At 34.4% G+C, this 19679-nt stretch overlaps 1 protein-coding gene across 1 annotated transcript; it reads right to left on the bottom strand.

Moving 5' to 3' along the window:
* Nucleotides 1–12775: 12775 nt before the first annotated feature.
* Nucleotides 12776–15412, bottom strand: LOC145169036 (peroxidase 64-like). The gene is made up of 4 exons (XM_079087630.1): nt 15074–15412; nt 14768–14956; nt 13976–14138; nt 12776–13275 (listed from the first exon to the last, which is right to left on the bottom strand). Exons 1-4 carry the CDS (start codon nt 15269–15271, stop codon nt 12881–12883), a joined length of 945 nt encoding a protein of 314 aa, XP_078943756.1. The 5' UTR covers nt 15272–15412; the 3' UTR covers nt 12776–12880.
* Nucleotides 15413–19679: the final 4267 nt, after the last annotated feature.

Raw genomic sequence — 19679 nt, 5'->3', positions numbered from 1 at the left:
GCTAGGTCTTCCAAAGAAAGAGTTGGTCGAAAATAATAGGGTTATACCCTATTTATAGTGCAGTCAGGAAACCCTAGATAAACCCAAATCTAAGATTATCTTAACACGGGTAGTTATCCACTTTCCTATTTATCCACCAGGGATTTTTCTAGAACCCCTTAGGCTCCAAGAAATCGTCCCCACCTAATGGATGGTTCTAGATTGCCTTTTTGCTCAACTATTGAATAATTGCAATTCAGTCCCTGCACTTTTAATTAATTCCTTTAATCCTAAAATTAATTCCAATTAATTTCTGATTAAATATTACTATTTCTAATTAATATATTATTTTCATAATATTTTAACAAATTATTTATTTCAATTTATTATCAAATAATAAATCAACCTCATTCTCGAAAATCATCTATCCAGTTGCTAGTTTTGAGGGCAACCCAAAAGGACTGTGCTACTACTAATTTAGGTATATACCAATTATAGTTATGGACATAGACACCTAATCCAACATATACTTGTATAGATTAGTATATAATCTACATTAGGGTAAACTTTAATGTAGAGTTCGTCTTGGTGACCGTCTTTGTGACAAATCGTCTTCTTGGTGAAGACAAACCCTTTCTTGGTGAAAGACAATTTGGATAACTCCTGGTGTTATTTACTTTTTGTTCTTTGTTTGCTTAGATTAGTTTACTTTTGTTCTTTATAGTTGAAGTGTATCCGATCGATAAAAACCTTCAGTATGGCTCATATGAGTGATAATGGTATAAAAATGGGTAGGCATGGGTTGTTTGGTAGATATGTTATTGGACAATTTAAACCTAGTGAAGCTTGTATTCAAGAGATGCAACGCATGGTGAAGTTTAGTTTAGTTAAAAACTTAGTCATGGAGATCCTCAAGTATGTTCACTGAGATTTATGGGTTCACAGTTCAGTGAAGTCTCATAGTGGATGTCAATACTTTGTTTCTTTTATCGATGACTACTCAAGGAAGGTTTGGCTATCCTTCCTGAAGACAAAAGATTAAGATGGAGTGTTTAGGCAATTATAGGAATGGAAGACTATGGTCGAAAAATTTACCGGGAACCAAGTTAGGTCACCCAGAATAGATAATGGGTAGGATTTCTACAAGGTTTCATTTGAGAACTTATGCAAAACATAAGGTATAGTGAGGCATCACATTGTACGGTAAACACTACAACAAAGCGGAGTGGCATAATAGATGAACCAAACATCGATGCATTGTGCTAAGTATATAAGACTATTTGTTGATTTATCAGATCAATTTTAGGTGGAAGCAGTCAACACTACTTGCTATTTAGTGAATAGATCTCCATCAATTGTAGCTGATTGTATTAATCCTCAATAGGTGTGTTCTGGGAAACCATTTGATTAGTTTGGTTTACGAATGTTTGGATGTCTTGCTTATTGTTGTGATATGTGGAAGATGATAGGGGTGAGATCGAGGGTGAGTGTCGAATAGGTTCCTTCTCCTGATATCACAGTACAAAGAAAAGAGATGATCGTGAGACAACGTCCGGGAGGGGCTCCCAGGACGAAGCTATGACGATCAAGTTAGAATTGATGGAGAGAAGATAGGATAATCACTGAGAGAAAAGTGTTCCGTCCCGTTCTCCGTGAGGAAGGAGGGTCCTTTTATACATGAGTAAGGAGCAAGTGCCTCATAACTGATTCTGTTGAGCCTTCCCTCGTGAGACGAGATGTGGCGAATCCATATTGAAGGATTCACTATCACGTCTTTCTGCCTCGTCCCCTCATTGGCTAGAGGGGAATCTTCAATATAATGATGATCGTAGCTGTCGTCAGATGGGCAGGTGGAGCTCTCTAATTGGCTCCACGTTTGCTGGGGTATTTCTCCTGAGGAAAGGAGGGTAACGCAGTTCTACCCCTTAGCCATCATACCAGTAAGCCTATGATGGCGGAGGCCCGGCCCTGGCCTCTGATTGGGTATGACCAGACTCAGCCCTGGCCAAGGCTGGCACTATTTTGACTTTTCTTCTTTAACGTTCCTCTTGAGGGATATGTTAACAATTCCCTTACGCTGGTAGGCGTATGCGTTAGCGTGGTAGCATCATCGTTTGAGCGTATATTGCAACACGTGTATGTCTGAGATTATTTCTGGCACTCGACAGACTTAGACAGCGTCGTCGATATGTGTCAGATCTGTCATGAGATGGTTCGTGACACCAGTTTTTCCTTTAAAATCTACCCCTTTACTCTAGACCTTTCACCATTGCCATCTTTTCTTTGCTTACGTTGTAGAAAATCTGTCATTTTGAGATTTTATTTTTCATCACCATCCGCTTTTGACGATGGATCGTTACGGCAGAGTTCCTACCGTAGAGGAATTCCGGCTATTGCAAGAACACTTTGGTTTCTTGCCTAAACATGGCGTGATGATTACAGCAAAGGGATCATCGATCTTTGATTGCCCTTGAGGGAAAGTGGTAGTTCATGTTCCTCTATTCGAAGCGGGGTTACGCCTGCCAACGTCTGACTTCTTCGATATGATTGTGCACCATTACGGCTTTTCTGTTGACAAACTAACCGCAAATTCCATCAATAAAACTGTGGGATTCAAACTGATCTGTCGATCCCTGGGTTATATACCCACTTATTGGGTCTTCAGTTACTTCTTTTGTGCGTCTACAAACTCTGGCGTCCGCACATTGGCGAAGAGGCGGGGCATCCGTCAGCTAATCTCTAAGCAAGATAATCCGAAGAAAAATTGGCAGAGGCAATGGCTCTGGGTCAACCGAAACCTTGTGGGAAACAGGTTTCGGAAAACCCGAGACTTTCCCGACCGTCTTCCCAAGCTATTCGGGGACAACCTAGTTCTTGGCAAACATCTAGAAAACATAACTGTCCTCGGGGAAAACTGGAAAGACTTCATCCTTGCCGCAGCCGGTATGAGTGCTGCCTGGAGGGCACGGGGGAAGATGGCGCAATTATTCATTGTGAGGAATGGTATACGCTCATCTCCCTCCCCCCCTTTTAAAAAAAAACAAGGATGAGAGCAGAGTATTTTGTCACACCCCCAGGCCGAAACGGCGGAAACGTTCGGGGGCGGAGGACGTCATTTACAGTATCACAACAATTGTATAATAGTAATCAAAGCAAACACAACCATTACATTAATAAAATATTGTATTTACATCTGTTCATAACATAGTTGTATGACAACAAAAAGGGTATAACAAAAGTATAAAAGACGCGACTCTATAGGGCTTCGTCTTCTCAAAATCCTGTGTGTGTACCTGTCTACCGATTCCCTGAGAATACAAGTGATTTTAAAAGTGTATCAACATTTAATTTGGTGAGTTCATAAGTATGTTTTAGTGATGGAAAACTCGTCTTTGTACTTTGAAAATGCTAGTATGTTTCTCCAGAAAATCCAATATTTTCTATAGTGAATGAAATGTAGTCATGTAAGTTCCTTAACAATGTATAGTATAGTGGTGTACTTAGTACTAGAAAATAGTGTATTGTAACTATATGTGTATGAAAACCCTTATATAAATGCCTGGATATCACCAGTTGTAGTGTAAAGTAGTGTATCACTGTAGTATTTGTATGAAAACCTTGTATGAATGCCTGGTCACCCCAGCTATAGTGTAGAGTAGTGTATCATAGAGTGCTGTAATTTTATTAAATAAAGTAAAATCACTGAAGTAGTGCTAATCCCATAAACATATGTGTTACTTATACTATTGTGAGTTTCATATAACCATGCTTGATACGACCTAGTTACCTCTACGACGTTCTTCAGGTGTCTGAAAGTTATGACATTTGTCACCCCAGGCCTGCCGGCCTAGCTGTTGCAAGCAACTCAGGTGCGGGATTGTCAGTCACGTATAGATCTATACACAAATCTCACGCTCTCCCTCCAGGAGACTCTGGTTATACTGTATAGGATTTAGTTCCGTACCCTGGTGGATACTAGTGAAGTAGTGCCTCACAACCCTGTGTTAACTAGTTTACGTGTAGTGTAGTGTAGTGTAGTGTAGTGTAGTGTAGTGTAGTAATGTTTTATTGTATGTGAACATGTATGAATATCCTTATCGTAATGTACTTGTAATGTAAAATAATTATATTTAAATAATTATTTAGTAGTGTATACTTGTAACAATGTATTAGAGTAGTGTTTCTCAAACTATATCTATTACAGTTTGAATAAATGCTTTGATTCAGCGTGTTGTACTTAGTAAAATAGTGTAGAGATTTCCAAACTATACTAATTATAGTTTATTCGTAAAGTTCTGTAATGTACTGAAAACGTTTGCAATTTAATTGTGTGATAGTATAACGCCCTTATGCTCGACATGTTACAAAAGGGTTCAGCTATATAAATATATTTGTAAAATGTAGTGAAATCTCTGTTTGAAGCAATTGCAAAGGTTTTGAAGCTGTTTGAAATTGTTTGTATAAAAACACAATTCTTGTGTTTTACCTGTATTCTCCCCTTTAAAACAATAAAAACGTTGAAAATATAGGGGTATGAACTCACAGTTAGTGTGTGTTGGCGGCTGGATAGCGAACTGAAAATATGACTCTCGAGCTGACGTACGCTGAATTAATGGTATCCTAGTAATATTTAAACACATAATTGTATCTAAATTAGTAAAAACCATTAATTTAAGTGTTAGAAAACACTTGTTTTTTGTTAGGATATGTTATCGAAAATTGCACAAGTGTTGAAGGGTTTCGGTTCCAAGGAGTTTTCGGCCGAAAACGGTTCTCGGCCGTAAACGGTTTGCGGTTCTGAGCTGTTTTCGGTCACTTGAAGATATGAAGGTTGTTCTTGGTGTTCTTGGTGGAAACTATGAAGATTCAAAGGATTGCTCTTGAAGATATGAGTGTCCTGGATGATACTTGAGAGAGAATTGAGAGTGATTTCGAGTGAAAGGTGAGAAATGACTAAGTTTTCACATGAAACATATATATCCGGTTGGGTTTGCGGTCGGAAGGAGGGTTTTCGGCCACAAACAGGGTTTTCGGCCGCAAACAATTTGTTGTCGCGAGGTTTGCGGTTTCGAGGGTAAAATCTTGGTTTTTCGAGTGTTTTTGAATTCGAAAACTTATATAAACTTATATAAACTTTATCTATATAATTTAAATTATTTTCTAATCTTTATGAACTTAACGAAATAAATAAGGACTTGAATTTTATTTATCGGATTAGACTTTTGCTGACTCGAAAGTATCGGGTTGTCACATCATACCCCCCCCCCCCGATAGAGGGAATTCTGTCCCGAAATTCATTCTAAAATGAATACAATCATGGAGTAGGAAAAAGGTACGGGTACTTCTGTTGCATCTGATCTTCTTGCTCCCAAGTGAATTCAGGTCCCCGCTTGGCATTCCAGTGAACCTTCAGTATCGGTATGCAACTTTGTTTCGTTCGCTCTACTTCCTTATCCATGATTTCTACGGGTCCTTCCACCAAGTTAAGACTCTCGTTAATCCCGATCTCGTCGAGTGGAATCACAAGAGTTTCATCGAACAGACACTTCTTTAAATTAGACACGTGGAAGACAGGGTGTATGTTGCACATAGGTCATATGTCCATTTTTAACCACTCTTAGGGACCTACATGAAAAACAGTCATGCATATGGGTCATATGTCCATTTTTAACCACTCTGAGGGACCTACATGAAAAATAGACTCATATTTATACCACACTTAACTCTAATCCAACATTAATCTCTCATTTGCCGCTAACAAACCCTACTCTAAACCTCCATCTTCTTCAGAGAGTGTTCTAGGGTTCTTACCCTTGGTGGTCTGTTGAAATGAAGAAGAAATGTGAAATCTTTGGTGCAATTAGTGGATTTGTGGTGGGATTCATAGAGCTTCTTCCTTAGCATCTTCTTATTGGTTCATTTCTAGATTTCTAGAAGGTAAAAACCTCTACCTATAACTCATTTTGTTGTCCTACAAGTCACATACAAGGACAGGCCATGAATGATGAAAAATTCTTGGTTTTGGTATGTTTGATTGTCCCACTCTTTTCCTTATCGCATGGAAAAGGGTCTTGAGGGGTTAAGAACACCCCAATGGAGGTTTTAATCAGACCCAAATTGAGCAGAAGGAAGGGATCAATCGATTTTTGGAATTCTCTAACTGTTGTTCTCACGACGTGAACATCCATGTGTCACGTCGTGACTACGAGACTTTGAACATCTAGGGTCGCATTTGATCTTTGGTCACAACGTGAGCATTCATGTTTCCACCTCATGATGACGTGGACTTGACTTGTCAAACCCTAACGGTCATTTGATGTCACGACATGGACATCCTAGTGCCATGACGTGATGACAAAACTAATTGGGCCTGAATCACGAAGGAGCCTGAGCTCATGACGTGTCACCCCTTTGGTCACGACGTGAGACTCGTCTGAACATAATCGTTTCTATTTTATGATCAATTTTTGATCAGTTCTTTGGGTATTCTTTTAGGGGCGTTAGAGTGCTTGTGAGAAGGTGGTTTTCCTATGTTCATAGCTTCACAAAACTTGGACTAGAGGTGAGTCATTTCTTGTGTGGTTTAAGCACTAGTTTGGAAGGAATGCATGCATCTATATTTGTGTTCTTTTTCACTTGATGTTGTGGGATGTATAAACTAATTTCATAGAGCTAGATATATGTCACAATTAGCAAAGTTGGGTTAGGAAGTTGGCCCTTATACAAGAAAAACTCCTTGTGTAATTTTGTAACATTTCATTTAGTGAAATTCAAACGTCAATGATATTAAGTTCATACTTGCGTACATTGTCATTCAAGTCGAAGCAACCATGTGAAGACCCAAAAACTCGATCCAATAAGCCAACTCCAATCATCTTTGGGCCTTAACCCAAGAATTCTCAACCCAAAACCCTTATTGGACCAATACTTCCTTATTGGGCCGATAACCCCTCATTTGGGCTTTAATGGGCCGAAAAATGTTATTTTAGCATTAATGGGCCACAATTTGTTATTGGATCTTCTCTTTGGACCGAAAACCACACTTGAGTCTTAGTTGGGCTGAGAACCCTTATTTAGGGCTTTAATTGGGCCGAAGACCTTTTAAGTGGGCCGAAAACTCTCTTGGACCAAGCCAAATCAAAGCCCATCATTTTGGGCCATCATATGGGCCGAGAAACCCCCTAACAGGTTGGCCCATTTATTAAAAAAAAGAAAAAAAAAGAAAAAGATTAAGAAGATATTAGGCTTGCCACCTCAATATTACACCACAAATAAACATGAATAACCTTCATACATCTAGGCAAAAGAATAATGACTCACATACTTCCAAGCTTCACTTCCCTCTCTCCTCTCCTTCCCTAAAAATCGGCCAAATACATCACCATCATCCTCACTTCTCATTTCAAACACTCTCATATTACCTTACTCTCTCTCAAACTCAAAGAAACTCCCTCATTCTTTCCTTCAATTTTCGTGGATGGTGTGTGTGTTTTCAAGAAGTTCTCTTCAAGCCTTCATAACTTGGTAAGTTCTAGACTAAAACTCAAGTGTTTTACTTCAAGATATGCTAATCTTTCCCTTACACTCTCTTTTTCGTGAATGTGGACCTTAGAACCACCTCCATTTTGAGATCTCACCAAAAACTCAAGCTAGGTTCAAAGTTTCATCTCCTTCTTCACCTACATCTTGAAAACCTCAAGGTGAGCTTCATACCCCACTATTTTTCATGTTTTCATACTCTTTGGGGGGGAATACAAGCCAAAGTTTCGGTTAACCATTGGATAATTGCATTGACCATTGTGTTGTATGTTTAACTTATGGGTTTTTACTTGAACATGAAGTTTATCATATAGATCTTCATAAAAATCATGAGATAAGGGTTGTTAACACATATATTGTTTGAAAACAGTAGATATGGGGCCATCCACTCCAAAAATAACATAAACAAGTCTTGTGTGCAAACATGTATAACATAAACTTAATTTCCAGCCTTCCACAGAAAAGTTATATGTCATTCACGAACTGTTTTGACCACCTTCAATGTAATATTTTTCAAAACTGTTTTACATGAAAAGTTTCAGATTTATACCTTTCAAATGACTACTCTCACGCGTTCATACGATTTTTCTACAATTTTTGGCGATTTTTACAAAACTGTCTATCATTCCAGGGATAATCTCGGACCAGTCTGTGAAGATTAACAATTTCACACTGGTTTGAGGCCATTAAAAATTATGGGAAAAACTGTGAACAAATTAGACTCAATTTCGAAACTCCCAGACTTTACGGATCCAAATTTCGACTTACGAAGAGTTTTCTATAATTTTTCTAAAAACAGGGACAAAAAAAGCCAAAAACCAGAAAATTGTTTTAACTTACGAAAAGTACTTATACTTGTGTTTAGATGAAAGTTTTAAAGGTTGTAACCTTTTGAAAACACCTAGACATGATAATTTCATGAACTATTATACTTGATTATATAAATATTTTTAATTACACTAGATACACTTAAGTCGTTTTACAAGAAAGAGAAGTCATAGTTTATGTAAATCTGTTAAGGCTCTTGTGAGACTCTCATTTAGTCGTACCTACCTAGCATACACGGCAAGTCCTGTTAGTTATAACCAAAGTCTCCTGGAGGGAGAACGACAATTTGTGTATAGATCTATACGGGGTTGACATCCCACACCTGAGCTGTTCGCTACAGCTAGACTAGGCCAGTCTAGGGTGACAAATATCTTACCGAAACCGACGCCTAAAGAATGTCATGACAGACATATCAGTCATATCAAGCATGGTTGTAGCGACTCACATAGGGATTAACAATACAATTTTGGTTTACGGGAAGCTTTACTTCGTTAGTTTTATTAAAAGAAATGAAACTATATATGCAAATGTCGGTACATTATTCATTTTCATCATGGTCTTAGGGTTTAAGATTGCAGTTCGCTATTAAGAAAATATTGGATTTTCTGGACACATTCATTTTTACTCTACAAGGAAAAAGACACATAGAAAGTAACAACATTATTTGGATTTACAAAGGATTTACACTCTACTAGTTTTTACAAAATACCAAACTATGTTTCGTATACTTTGTAAACTGATTTCACCACTCGGGTCTTAGGATTTTAAGACCACAACACCTCTCTATACAGAAAATATAGGATTTTCTGGGGGATACACTCTTTTCAACCAAAAACAAAGGATAATAAAGGACATGCATGCAATTATACACGTAATATTTGCATATGTAGCCATATATTTAGTATAGATCTTTATCAATTATTAGCATATTATGGACAAAAGGTACTTAATAATGTTTGAATTATATTTTCAGTCCAGAAGCCGTGCTTGGAAGCAAAAGGAAGCAGGAGTCATGAACGAAAGCTCGGGAATGGAAGAAAGAAGAAAAAGGCTTAAATCTGAAGCTACTCGGCGAGTAGGGTCGTCTACTCGACAAGTAGACACGAAGGTTCGCGAAGAAATACGAGAAGTCCTTGCCGCATACGGATTCAACAAATGGACTCGTCGAGTCAGTTATCTACTCGACGAGTAGCCCCTGTTTTGAGAAAATTATAAATAGACTTCACAAACCCGAATTGAGGACTCTCTGGCTTTTTGGAGAACTTACTTGGTGACTAAGGAACTTGCTGGAGATCAGAAGAACGTGTGAAGAACCCTAATCCTTCATTCTTAAGAGATTAAGGCACTTTAGGTTTAATTTTCCACTTACTTTTGAGTTGAATTATGTTAGGATTATTTGAATTTGTTTTTAAGCTTTCATACACTGAAATCATGAACTAATTTCGTTAGTTTCTGTTTGGGGAAGACAAATTTGCTCCTATGGTTTAATTTACTCTTTTGATTAATTGTTAGTTGGTGATATTGTTAAATTAAGCTTGTTAAAGACCCTTATGCATTAACTACAACTATTTTCGGTTAATTGCTAAGTGATTAAGCTGCATGAACATCTCTTAATTGCTTATCTCATATAAATTATGTGAACACAATACTATATGCCTAGGAATAATGAACATGAAACTAGGATTAACTAGAGAATGGGTAAATTAATGTGTGAGCTTGTATGATACACCATCAACAAGAGGTTAATTGAATCACCAAACTTAATTAGCTAGCTACAAGTCTTATTTAACCCGAATAATCAACCTAGGAAATCTATTAGTTTAATCAACTGGCCATTGTTTGAATTAGTATGTTTTCTAAGGATTAGTAATAGCGAATGTGAATCTAATCACTAGAGTCGGTAATCAATAACAATTAATCTATTATATTATCATAAAAATTAACCATAGGAGTAAATGAGTTGAACCTAAACAGAAACCCTTTTTGATCATTGAATTTAGTTTGTTTTTACGTGTTTTCAGCTTTTAATTGAGTAGTTAAGTTTTAGTTAAGTTTCTAGTCTTGTAAAACTAGAGAAACCCCTATTTTCTATTACTTGTTTTTAGTTAATTCTACTTTTTAGTTTTAATTTTCCGTTCCCTGAGTTCGATACCCTATTTATTTAACTACACCACAATTGACAGGTCCACTGCCTTTGTGTGTCAATTTTATAATTAAAAGTAGGATTAAAACCAGTTGAATCTACACACATCAACACGGTTTTGGAACGAAACTCACAAACTACTTTTTATAGAAAATATTGGATTTGTTGAAGTTTTACACTTATTATAAGAAAAGATATTACAAAGTTTTTCCTACAAACATGCTTATGAGCTCACCAACATTCTATGTTGACGCTTTTCAAAACGAATTGTATTCTCAAGGACTCCATGAACAGATACTCGAGCCTTGGATCGAGATTATTTTACTACCTTTTGAGCAACCATACTTTATGTTATTTTTGTGTAATTGATAAACAAGTACAATTTGTAAGACAATGAATGTTGGTATATTGTAATGTATGATGTTTGGTTGCTATGTTTCATTCATATTCAATCGTTATGATACTGTACATGAAGTCATCCGCCCCCAGACGTTTCCGCAGTTCTGGTTTGGGGGTGTGACAATATAACCTAGACATGTAAAGTTATTTATGAATGCAACTGAATTTAGGAAGCCTTGTATGCTAGAGTTCTTAAATTAAACATTTGGTGCAAATTGAGAGGGTTAGGTCTATGCTAGACGTGGGGACTTTTGTGTGGTTATATTATGATGTTACGAATGCTATATTTTCTGTTTTGTCACCTTTAAATGAAACTAGGATATGCATGCTAGATGTTGCTTGATTGAAAGGTGTATCTCATCATATGCTATCATATGTTGTTAAGTATATTTGTATTGATATACATTGGATGTGTGTTTGGAAGATGTAGTATGCCATGAATTAATTATAATAATAATTCACTTGCATGATTACATAATGATACTTGGTGAGGTGTGTGTTTTACCCATGTGAGAGAAAAATTATTTAATTATCTAATTAATTAAATAAAAGGGGAAATACACATAGTAGGGTTAAAGGGTAGTAACCTAACTTAGGTACGTGCCCTTACGAGATATCACGGTGGAAGGATATCGTTGAAGGAAAAGAGCTTAAGCTAAGGCGGTGTCAGATGGTTTTCTAGCTGACCATTTCGAGGCATGATCGAGGTGCACATGGGTATACTGGGATTAGAGTGATGTTGGTGATCTTGGATTCCATGTACAAACATCATGTTTGGGTGTAGGTGTGCTCGTGGAGGTACTAGATACCACCCTATAATGACAACGAATTGTGCCTGTGCATGTAAAGTCGGAGTAGCAAAGGTGGAGAACGAGGGACGGTGTTATGTGCGGGAGTCGCGCCCCATTTGGTGCAGTGGGTCGCCAGGTCACGTTAGTAGTATAGCGAAACAAATAAATTAATAATTACTATGATGAAAGAATGTATGGATTAATGTATTAATGTATATATTAATAGTTATCGATGAATATTGCATAGATTGATGTGTTGCATGACATAACATGACATATGTGTATGCTTTATTTCCATGCTTATATGTTTGAGATTGAATCACTGTGTTGATGCTGCCATTTGTTTCTTGCCTGTTGTTGTGGCTTTGCATTGGTACACGTAGCTTGATTATTGATGGTCTGGTGAGGTTGGGTTCTTATGGGTAGTTATAGTCCTTTGATTAGTAGTGATGATACCAGTTTGAGACTTCTTATGATGTTTCATTTAAACTTGCTTTTGGTGTTTGTGTTTTTGGGTTTATACCATTATGGATTTTGATGGGTTATTTTTTTTAAAGATTTTCAAATTAACTATTGGTGATGTTTTTATAAGAATGATTTTCTGATAATAATTAGTTAAAATAAAAGAAAATTTTTGGGTGAAAAATCACGATGTTACATTAAGCGTGTTGTAAACAGGTTATAACAAAGTTTATTTTAATAAATTACTCGGATCATGTACTCACATTAATGCTACGTCAACAAAAAATTATAAATTTCATAATAATGAAAAAACAACAAAAATTCTCACAATGATAAATTAAATGAAAGTAAATAATTAATATTATACCTCTTAAAAAACATTGGGTTACCTAAACAAAACAAAGCAGTGGAACTTAGAGCATCCATAATGAAGAGTTCCATGGTAGAGTTGAATAAGATGACAAGTCTAGTTGTACTTTGTAGAGTTGAAGACATTGCATGAAAAAAAATGATAAAGTTTTATGGAATGTAGAATGATGATGTGGTAATCTATTGAACTTTATGAAGTTCAATGTATTATGGATGCCCTTAGGTAGCATTTAGGAACACAATTTTCTTTTAGAATTTCGGCTAAATTACATAGCATACTTGCTATAACTTGCATATAGTTTACATATGTTTCTAAATACAATCCAAGATCCCTATAATACTTTATATACATCATAAATAGGGAAAACACTTAGTTTACAAACCTACAATTCTTCCTAATTTCTTGGCCACCATTGATGCTACTCATCTTGATCATAGACTTTACAAATGCTTTAAAAAACGCATCCTTTGAGCTTGCAAAGTTGGATACCAAACTTTTGGTCTTAGGGGTGCTGAGCAAAGCATTATCCGATGAAAATAGAACTTTGTGTTGGAAGATCAGTTTATAGTATGTGTTATCAAAAGAAGTAGATGAAGGATCCATTGTGACTCCTGCATTCTTTGCATTGTTTTTGGTTGTGCAAAATCGTCTTAAACTTGAAGCAAATGAAGGTTGGAGTGAAGGATCGATGTCAAGTGTGGAGTTGAAGTTATGGATTCTGTTGTTGAATGATGAACAATGAGAGAACCCAAGTGTATGTCCACCTAAGGAATGTAAATTAGGGTTAACTTGACATTTGTTTTATTAACAATTAAATTTTTTCTTAGTTTATGTAATATATTGGTTTTAGACGAAAAACAGAAAACCGTATTATTTTGAAAACTATTGGTATGGTTTTTGTTATTTTATTAAACCGAAACGTTAGGTATATGTTATTATTAAGTCATTTATTTTTCAAAATTGAAAATCTCTAATGGGGCTATGGTTCCTCTTTAATATATTAATATTAGTGTTTATTAAACATTTGTCACAAATAGCTTATACTAAATATATAGATGCAAAACGAACCCCAAAAACTTGAAATCTAAAAAATCAAAAACCGATTTTTTATAATCTAGAAATAAAAGAAAAAACTGAAATATGACGTTTTTTTTTTTTTTTTTTTGCTACAAATCATTTTTTCGGTTTAGCTTAGCTTTTAGTAAAAAAAATGAATTAAACACCATTTTAGCAATTTATACAACAATGTCTGAGATTTCTACCAATTTATGCCATAATATTTGATTATTCTACCAAATTTATACAATTGGAGCCATGTTTCAACCGGTAAAGCTAGTGTATCCATCCTTTTATCCTTAATGAAATGCCCTTGCATATATCGAATAAAGCCGGCCTTTGCATAAACCAACAAAATGATGAAACGTCATCGCATAATTATGCATTTAACCCTTGAAGTTAAAATACCTGAAAGTGCTGCTAGATCTTCCAAAGAAAGACCTCTTTGAGAGAAACTTTGTTGAAGTTGAGATATGTTAAAGGTAGGTGCTGGTAGTTGGCTCGTATCACTAGCCTTAGATATTCTTCCATCTTTTCTTCCTTTAGGTACATCCCAAGATGGTCCTCCAGCCTACATTACAATTAACTCCAAACATAGAAACACACTTTCTCTTGTGCACATTAAAACTCTATTTGACGGACTTACTAAATATATACTTTTTAGCTGAAAAACTAGTTTTTGCCTATAAGCTACATGGTAGTTCATAGCTAAACGATAAAAACAGAAAGAAATAGCATTTGATATAAACTAACTAATAAACTAGATGAAAAAATGTATTATGACACAAAATGATATTTAATTAGATGTATAATTAAATCTAACATGTAATGGTACATTTGGAAAACTAGTGGAAAAAGCCAAAAAGCCCATGAGCTTAACTCAAATAGATTTTTAGAAAGTTAGCTTATAAGCTATTTTTATTGATAGCGCTAAACACTAAATTGCAATAAGCTAACTTATACATTCCAAACAATGCCTAATTGAATATGTATTGTTTTTTCAATGATGAGGATCAAGAGGACATTCATGTCTTTTGCACAGAGTACAGTTCAAAAGTTAAACTCTGTCCTGTGTTTCTCACCTTTTTGAGTCTATTGACATCGGTTTCGGTCACATTAAAGTCTCAGTCCAGACAGTCATAGTCCAATGAATGTCAAACAGTATGAGACCTTAGATACAAAATAGTTTTTTAAGCTTACCAACACAACTGCATCTCTTGCGGCTAATGCTAAGATATCAGCACACGAAACCACACCAGGACACACAGACTCGACTGCTTTCTTCGCATTATCAATGACATAAAATGCATGTAGAGAAACATTCGGGGGTCCGTCTTTTTCGGCAGTGTTCTTACCCTTTGAATTCAAAAGCACCGAACCATCACATCCCTTCAATACACCACGAAAATCCGGTAAACACAACATATATCATCTAAAAGATGCATGTAAGTATGTATATATGATGCTTGCAAATTAAATAAGGAATGGTTGTTAGTTTATGCATACCCTTATGAAACAGTCATGGAAGTGCATTCGAAGGAGTCCAGCAGGGGCTGTATTGTCATTCCTTGTGGCATCGGATACAACTTTCTTGATGATTGATTCTACATTTGGACATGTTTTCTGGTAGTAGTTAGAGCTTAATGGAGTTCCAAGAAAGAAGAAGAATGAGAAAATGAGAAGTGAGATAAACATGGAAGCCATGGAAGCACTACTTTCAATCAAGTTACATGGTGTTTATAATTAATGGGCTATTTGTAGATACAAATACGCACTTAACTATTTTAATTTAACAAAATCCAACACAAGATCTACGTTTACACGTTAGTTTTCTTTTATATATTAACAAAAATAATAATGCATGATTTTTTTACGAAAACTATAAGAAAGACGATTCAATTGTAAGAGGCTGTCGAATAAATGACAACACATTTATGGATTTAATGATTATTTTTCCAGAGATGAATTTATATCATCCAACTTAGTACTTTGATAATCCTTGTATGGCATGCGGACAAAGTTGTAAATTGATTTGTAAATAGAGATTTTAGGTCTAGGAAAACTATTCTTGATTGGAGCATTTTGCTTTCAAACTTTTTGCATGAACTTTCCAGTCTATTAAAAGTTTTTTATTTATATTTACTTTTATGATGTTCTTTTAGGCATGAAATACATTTTTGTCATTAAGAAAAGAAAAAATGGGTAAAATTGTGTTTGTATAAATTCAAATGGTTTTTTATATTTTACGTTTAAGATATCAATACTTCTTGGAGTTGATAAACTTACTTTCGTACTTGAGACTTTTTATGATTTTTTTGAACGGTTGAGACTTTTTAATTATCATTTAACATCTTTAACTGAAATCTTATATTTACATATATTAACCTGAAATGCACCGATGAACACATAATAAAATTACCCTAAGTTTCATTTTCAATACTAAAAAAATTTAATGTAGCATTTCTTTTTCTATATTGAAAAGACACCGTAAATGAAATCACGCGTTATTGGTTCAATAATCAATTATGTAATAGGAATTTCCTATAATGTCGCAAAAAAGTTGTTAAAAAGTAACTTTTTTACATGCACTAAGATTAACAAAAAAAGTATATGGAAAATCAAGTCATATTTACATCCAATCCAAACACCACCACATGATCTTAATACATTCCTTTAGGCCAATCGTAGTTTAGAAAAAAAGAAAACGTAAATATCACTGTTATACAGGGGCGGAACACGAGCACTGAAACTAGGGGGCCGGAACCAAAGTTTTTTAAAGGTCATATAAACGAGCATTTTGTGATCGTTTTTATGTATAAGTTGGTATTTCTACATCTAAAAAAACAATGGTGTAGTTTAGGAGTACATTAGATTTGTCGTTTAAAAAAAAAAAAAAAAAAAAAAAAAGCAATGGTGTGCCCTTGAGTGAAACTTGATATTGTCTATTAAAATTTCCTCAATAGTTAATTTTTTTTTCATGTTAATATCCATTACATATCAAAGTTCATTAGCAATTAACAAACAGTAAAATAAAATGATAATTAACAAATTTATTTTTCAAACAACTAATTATGTTACTATAGTGAGCTTGTTTTACAGAGATTTTAATTTTCATACGAACAATTAACATATCAATATATAAACTAACAACTAACCAGTATTAAGATAAATAACAATTAATAAACACATTTCTACGGAGCAAAATCAATATAAACTGCTGATTCAACTTTGCCGGATGTTCTCAACTTTAAAAAAAAAAAAGTAACATATTTTTAATTAGATAATAGTTATGAGTAAATTAATAAATAATAAATTAGCAAAAAAGTTGACAGCTACTTTAAGCTTTTCACATTGGTATCTTCAAAATCATTAACCTCGTTACTTTTAACTAGTAATTATTAGGAGAGATACAGAGAGAGAAATAGAAAGAAAATGTACAAGTTGTTTTTTCAGGCTGAGGAGCAAGATTGCACAGAAGGCGCCAGTCGGAAGTGGTCATGGTGCGGAAAACGACAGAGAGCAGATAGAAATGGCACAATGAGTGAGTAGCAAGGACTGACAGCAGTTGGTGAACGACAGATGTGAGAACTCTGGTGGCGGCTTTATTTTCCGGTGAGCCTCGATAGCTCTTTTTCCGGCGGAAGAAAAATATTTTTTAGGGTTTCGTATCTTCTCAAATATTGAGTTAAGAAGGCGTACATCACAATAGGTTTTGGTTTTGTTATATAGTTTCCTAAATAATTGGTATCCTAACAAAATAGGATTAGCTTTCATTTTTTTTTGTGTGTTGGTAAATTGGTTATTTTTGTTTAATGATTTGTTTGTCTCCAAATAATATACGATTGGTATTTTTTTTAATTAGTTAAGTGTAAACAATAACTCAAAAATCTTAGAGGGCCATAAGGTTGATTTTATAATTTGTTTTTGAGTTTGTTACATGAACATACCGTATCCAGGCATTACCAAGTCAAAAACCAGGGGGGCCATGGCCCCCAGCCCCTTAGAGGCTCCGCTGTTACATGAACATACTGCTGTTATATTTAAAACAAAAAAATTAAATGAATTTGTTTTTGAGTTTGTTACATGAACATACTGCTGTTATATTTAAAACAAAAAAATTAAATGAATTTATAAATATCAATGTTATATTTCTTTTTCCACTTCCAAAACCTTATAATAATAATACAAAATTTTATCAATAAATGTTTGAGGATGTGTTTTTAATTTTAAATAAATAGCTAATAATTTATTTTTCACTAATTTAAATTCCATTTAATAAAACTTTTGGGCTATTTAATTCATCTATGTCCAACAAAATGGTGTTAGACTGTTAGGCCCCGTTTGATACGCATCTTTTCAGGTCCAGACAGATCTTTCTGGCTGAATGGACCGGAAAGACTGTTTGATTTGCACAAAAAAATGGGTCTTTTCCGGTAAGATATGTCTTTCCCAGAAAGCCCCAAAATCATATCTTTCTGGCTGAATGGGCTGGAAAGACAATTATGCACCAAACCCCGCATCTTTCTTTCTTTCTTGGATTATTAATTTTTTTAAATAATTTTTTTTAAAATTTATTTTTTATTGAATTATTACTTTTTTAATGTATTATTTTATGTTAAGAAATATTATTTTAATATATAATATTTATTTATTAATAAATATTATTTTATTGGATTATTAATTTCTTTTAAATAATTCTTTTTATTGGATTATTATATATTCATAAATATTATTTATAATATATAATATTTATATATTAATAAATACTACCTTATTGGATTATTGATTTCTTTTAGTTAATTTTTTTAATTCATTTTTATTGGATTAATTCTTTTTTTTTTTGGACAACACCACAACCATCCTAATTTATTTTAAAAAATCTCATCCATCACACCAGTATCGGACATGAACCGGGTCATTTTTCATCATTCAGCACAGTCAATCAGATGTACAATCAAACAGCATGGTTTCTTTCCCAGTCAGAAAACTTTCCCAGACAGCATTTTACCATACAACACTTTCCCAGAAAGAAACTATCAAACGAGACCTTAGTATTTGACTACACTGAGCCCAAATTTCCAGTATTAGGCTATTGATTGTAATTTGCTATGCCTAAAGCCTAATTGCGTTCCTGAAACTCTTTCATAGTTGCTTAGGCCAAGGTCATTGATGAATATAGTCAACTATAAATTTTGATATTATAGAGAAACAATAATTTTAATTTATTTTAATAATTTTAACTGATGTTTTAGGATATTATAGAGAAACAACAATTTTAATTTATTTTAATAATTTTAACTAATGTCAACAAGATTTTTTTGTGATGATATTTGAAAATAGCTTAGTGGATAAGGCGGTTTTCCATTGTCATTCAATCATTTCCCGACTCTTCTCTCTCTTATTTTTGTTTGCGAGTCACAAATCTGATTTAGGCTAACTCGCTTGCCTGTTCGATATCCCTAAGGCTGTGAGGTATGAGCCTGTTAATGGGCGTTTTTACCTACGTGGAGGCACCTCAATGCCAGTATAACGGCACCAACACCGCCCCTCCTTGGTTTCTCGTTGCTTCCCGTGACCAACGTAACACCCTTTAATGCCTGTTTTTCTTTCTTTATTCCTCTGTTTTTCTGCTTTTCTTCTTCCTCGACGCTGTTTCAATAAAATGAACATTATCCCCTTTAGATGTTATGGAGAGAAGATGATGATGTGGCAGCCTTGTGTGAGGGTATGGATGTGAACCATACCCAAAAGTCTAACCCAAGTTCGTACATGCAACTTTTTTTTTTTTAATAATAATTTAAAGCCAAATATTATTATTATTTTTTATTTTTATAAATTTGGTGTAATTTCTTTTATTACTTTTTCTAAACTTTTATTTTCAACTTTGTTTTTATAAGTTTTTTTAGACTTAGTTTTTTAGAAAAGTATTATTTTACAACTTTTTGTTATATCATATTTTACAAATATACTTTTACTAATTCATATTTAGAAAATTTTACTTTTACAACTGTTTTGTATATTTTAAAGATTTTTCTGCTCTAACACACTAATTTTTTTCATTTTTTTCCTTACATATTTGTCATGTATTTACTATTTAGAATTGTAGAAACAT

This window comes from Lactuca virosa, chromosome 4 (assembly GCF_052849685.1).
Source record: "Lactuca virosa cultivar CGN04683 chromosome 4, Lactuca_virosa_CGN04683_v6, whole genome shotgun sequence".
Classification (NCBI taxonomy): Eukaryota; Viridiplantae; Streptophyta; class Magnoliopsida; order Asterales; family Asteraceae; genus Lactuca; species Lactuca virosa.
This window is presented reverse-complemented; position numbering and strand designations above follow the sequence as displayed.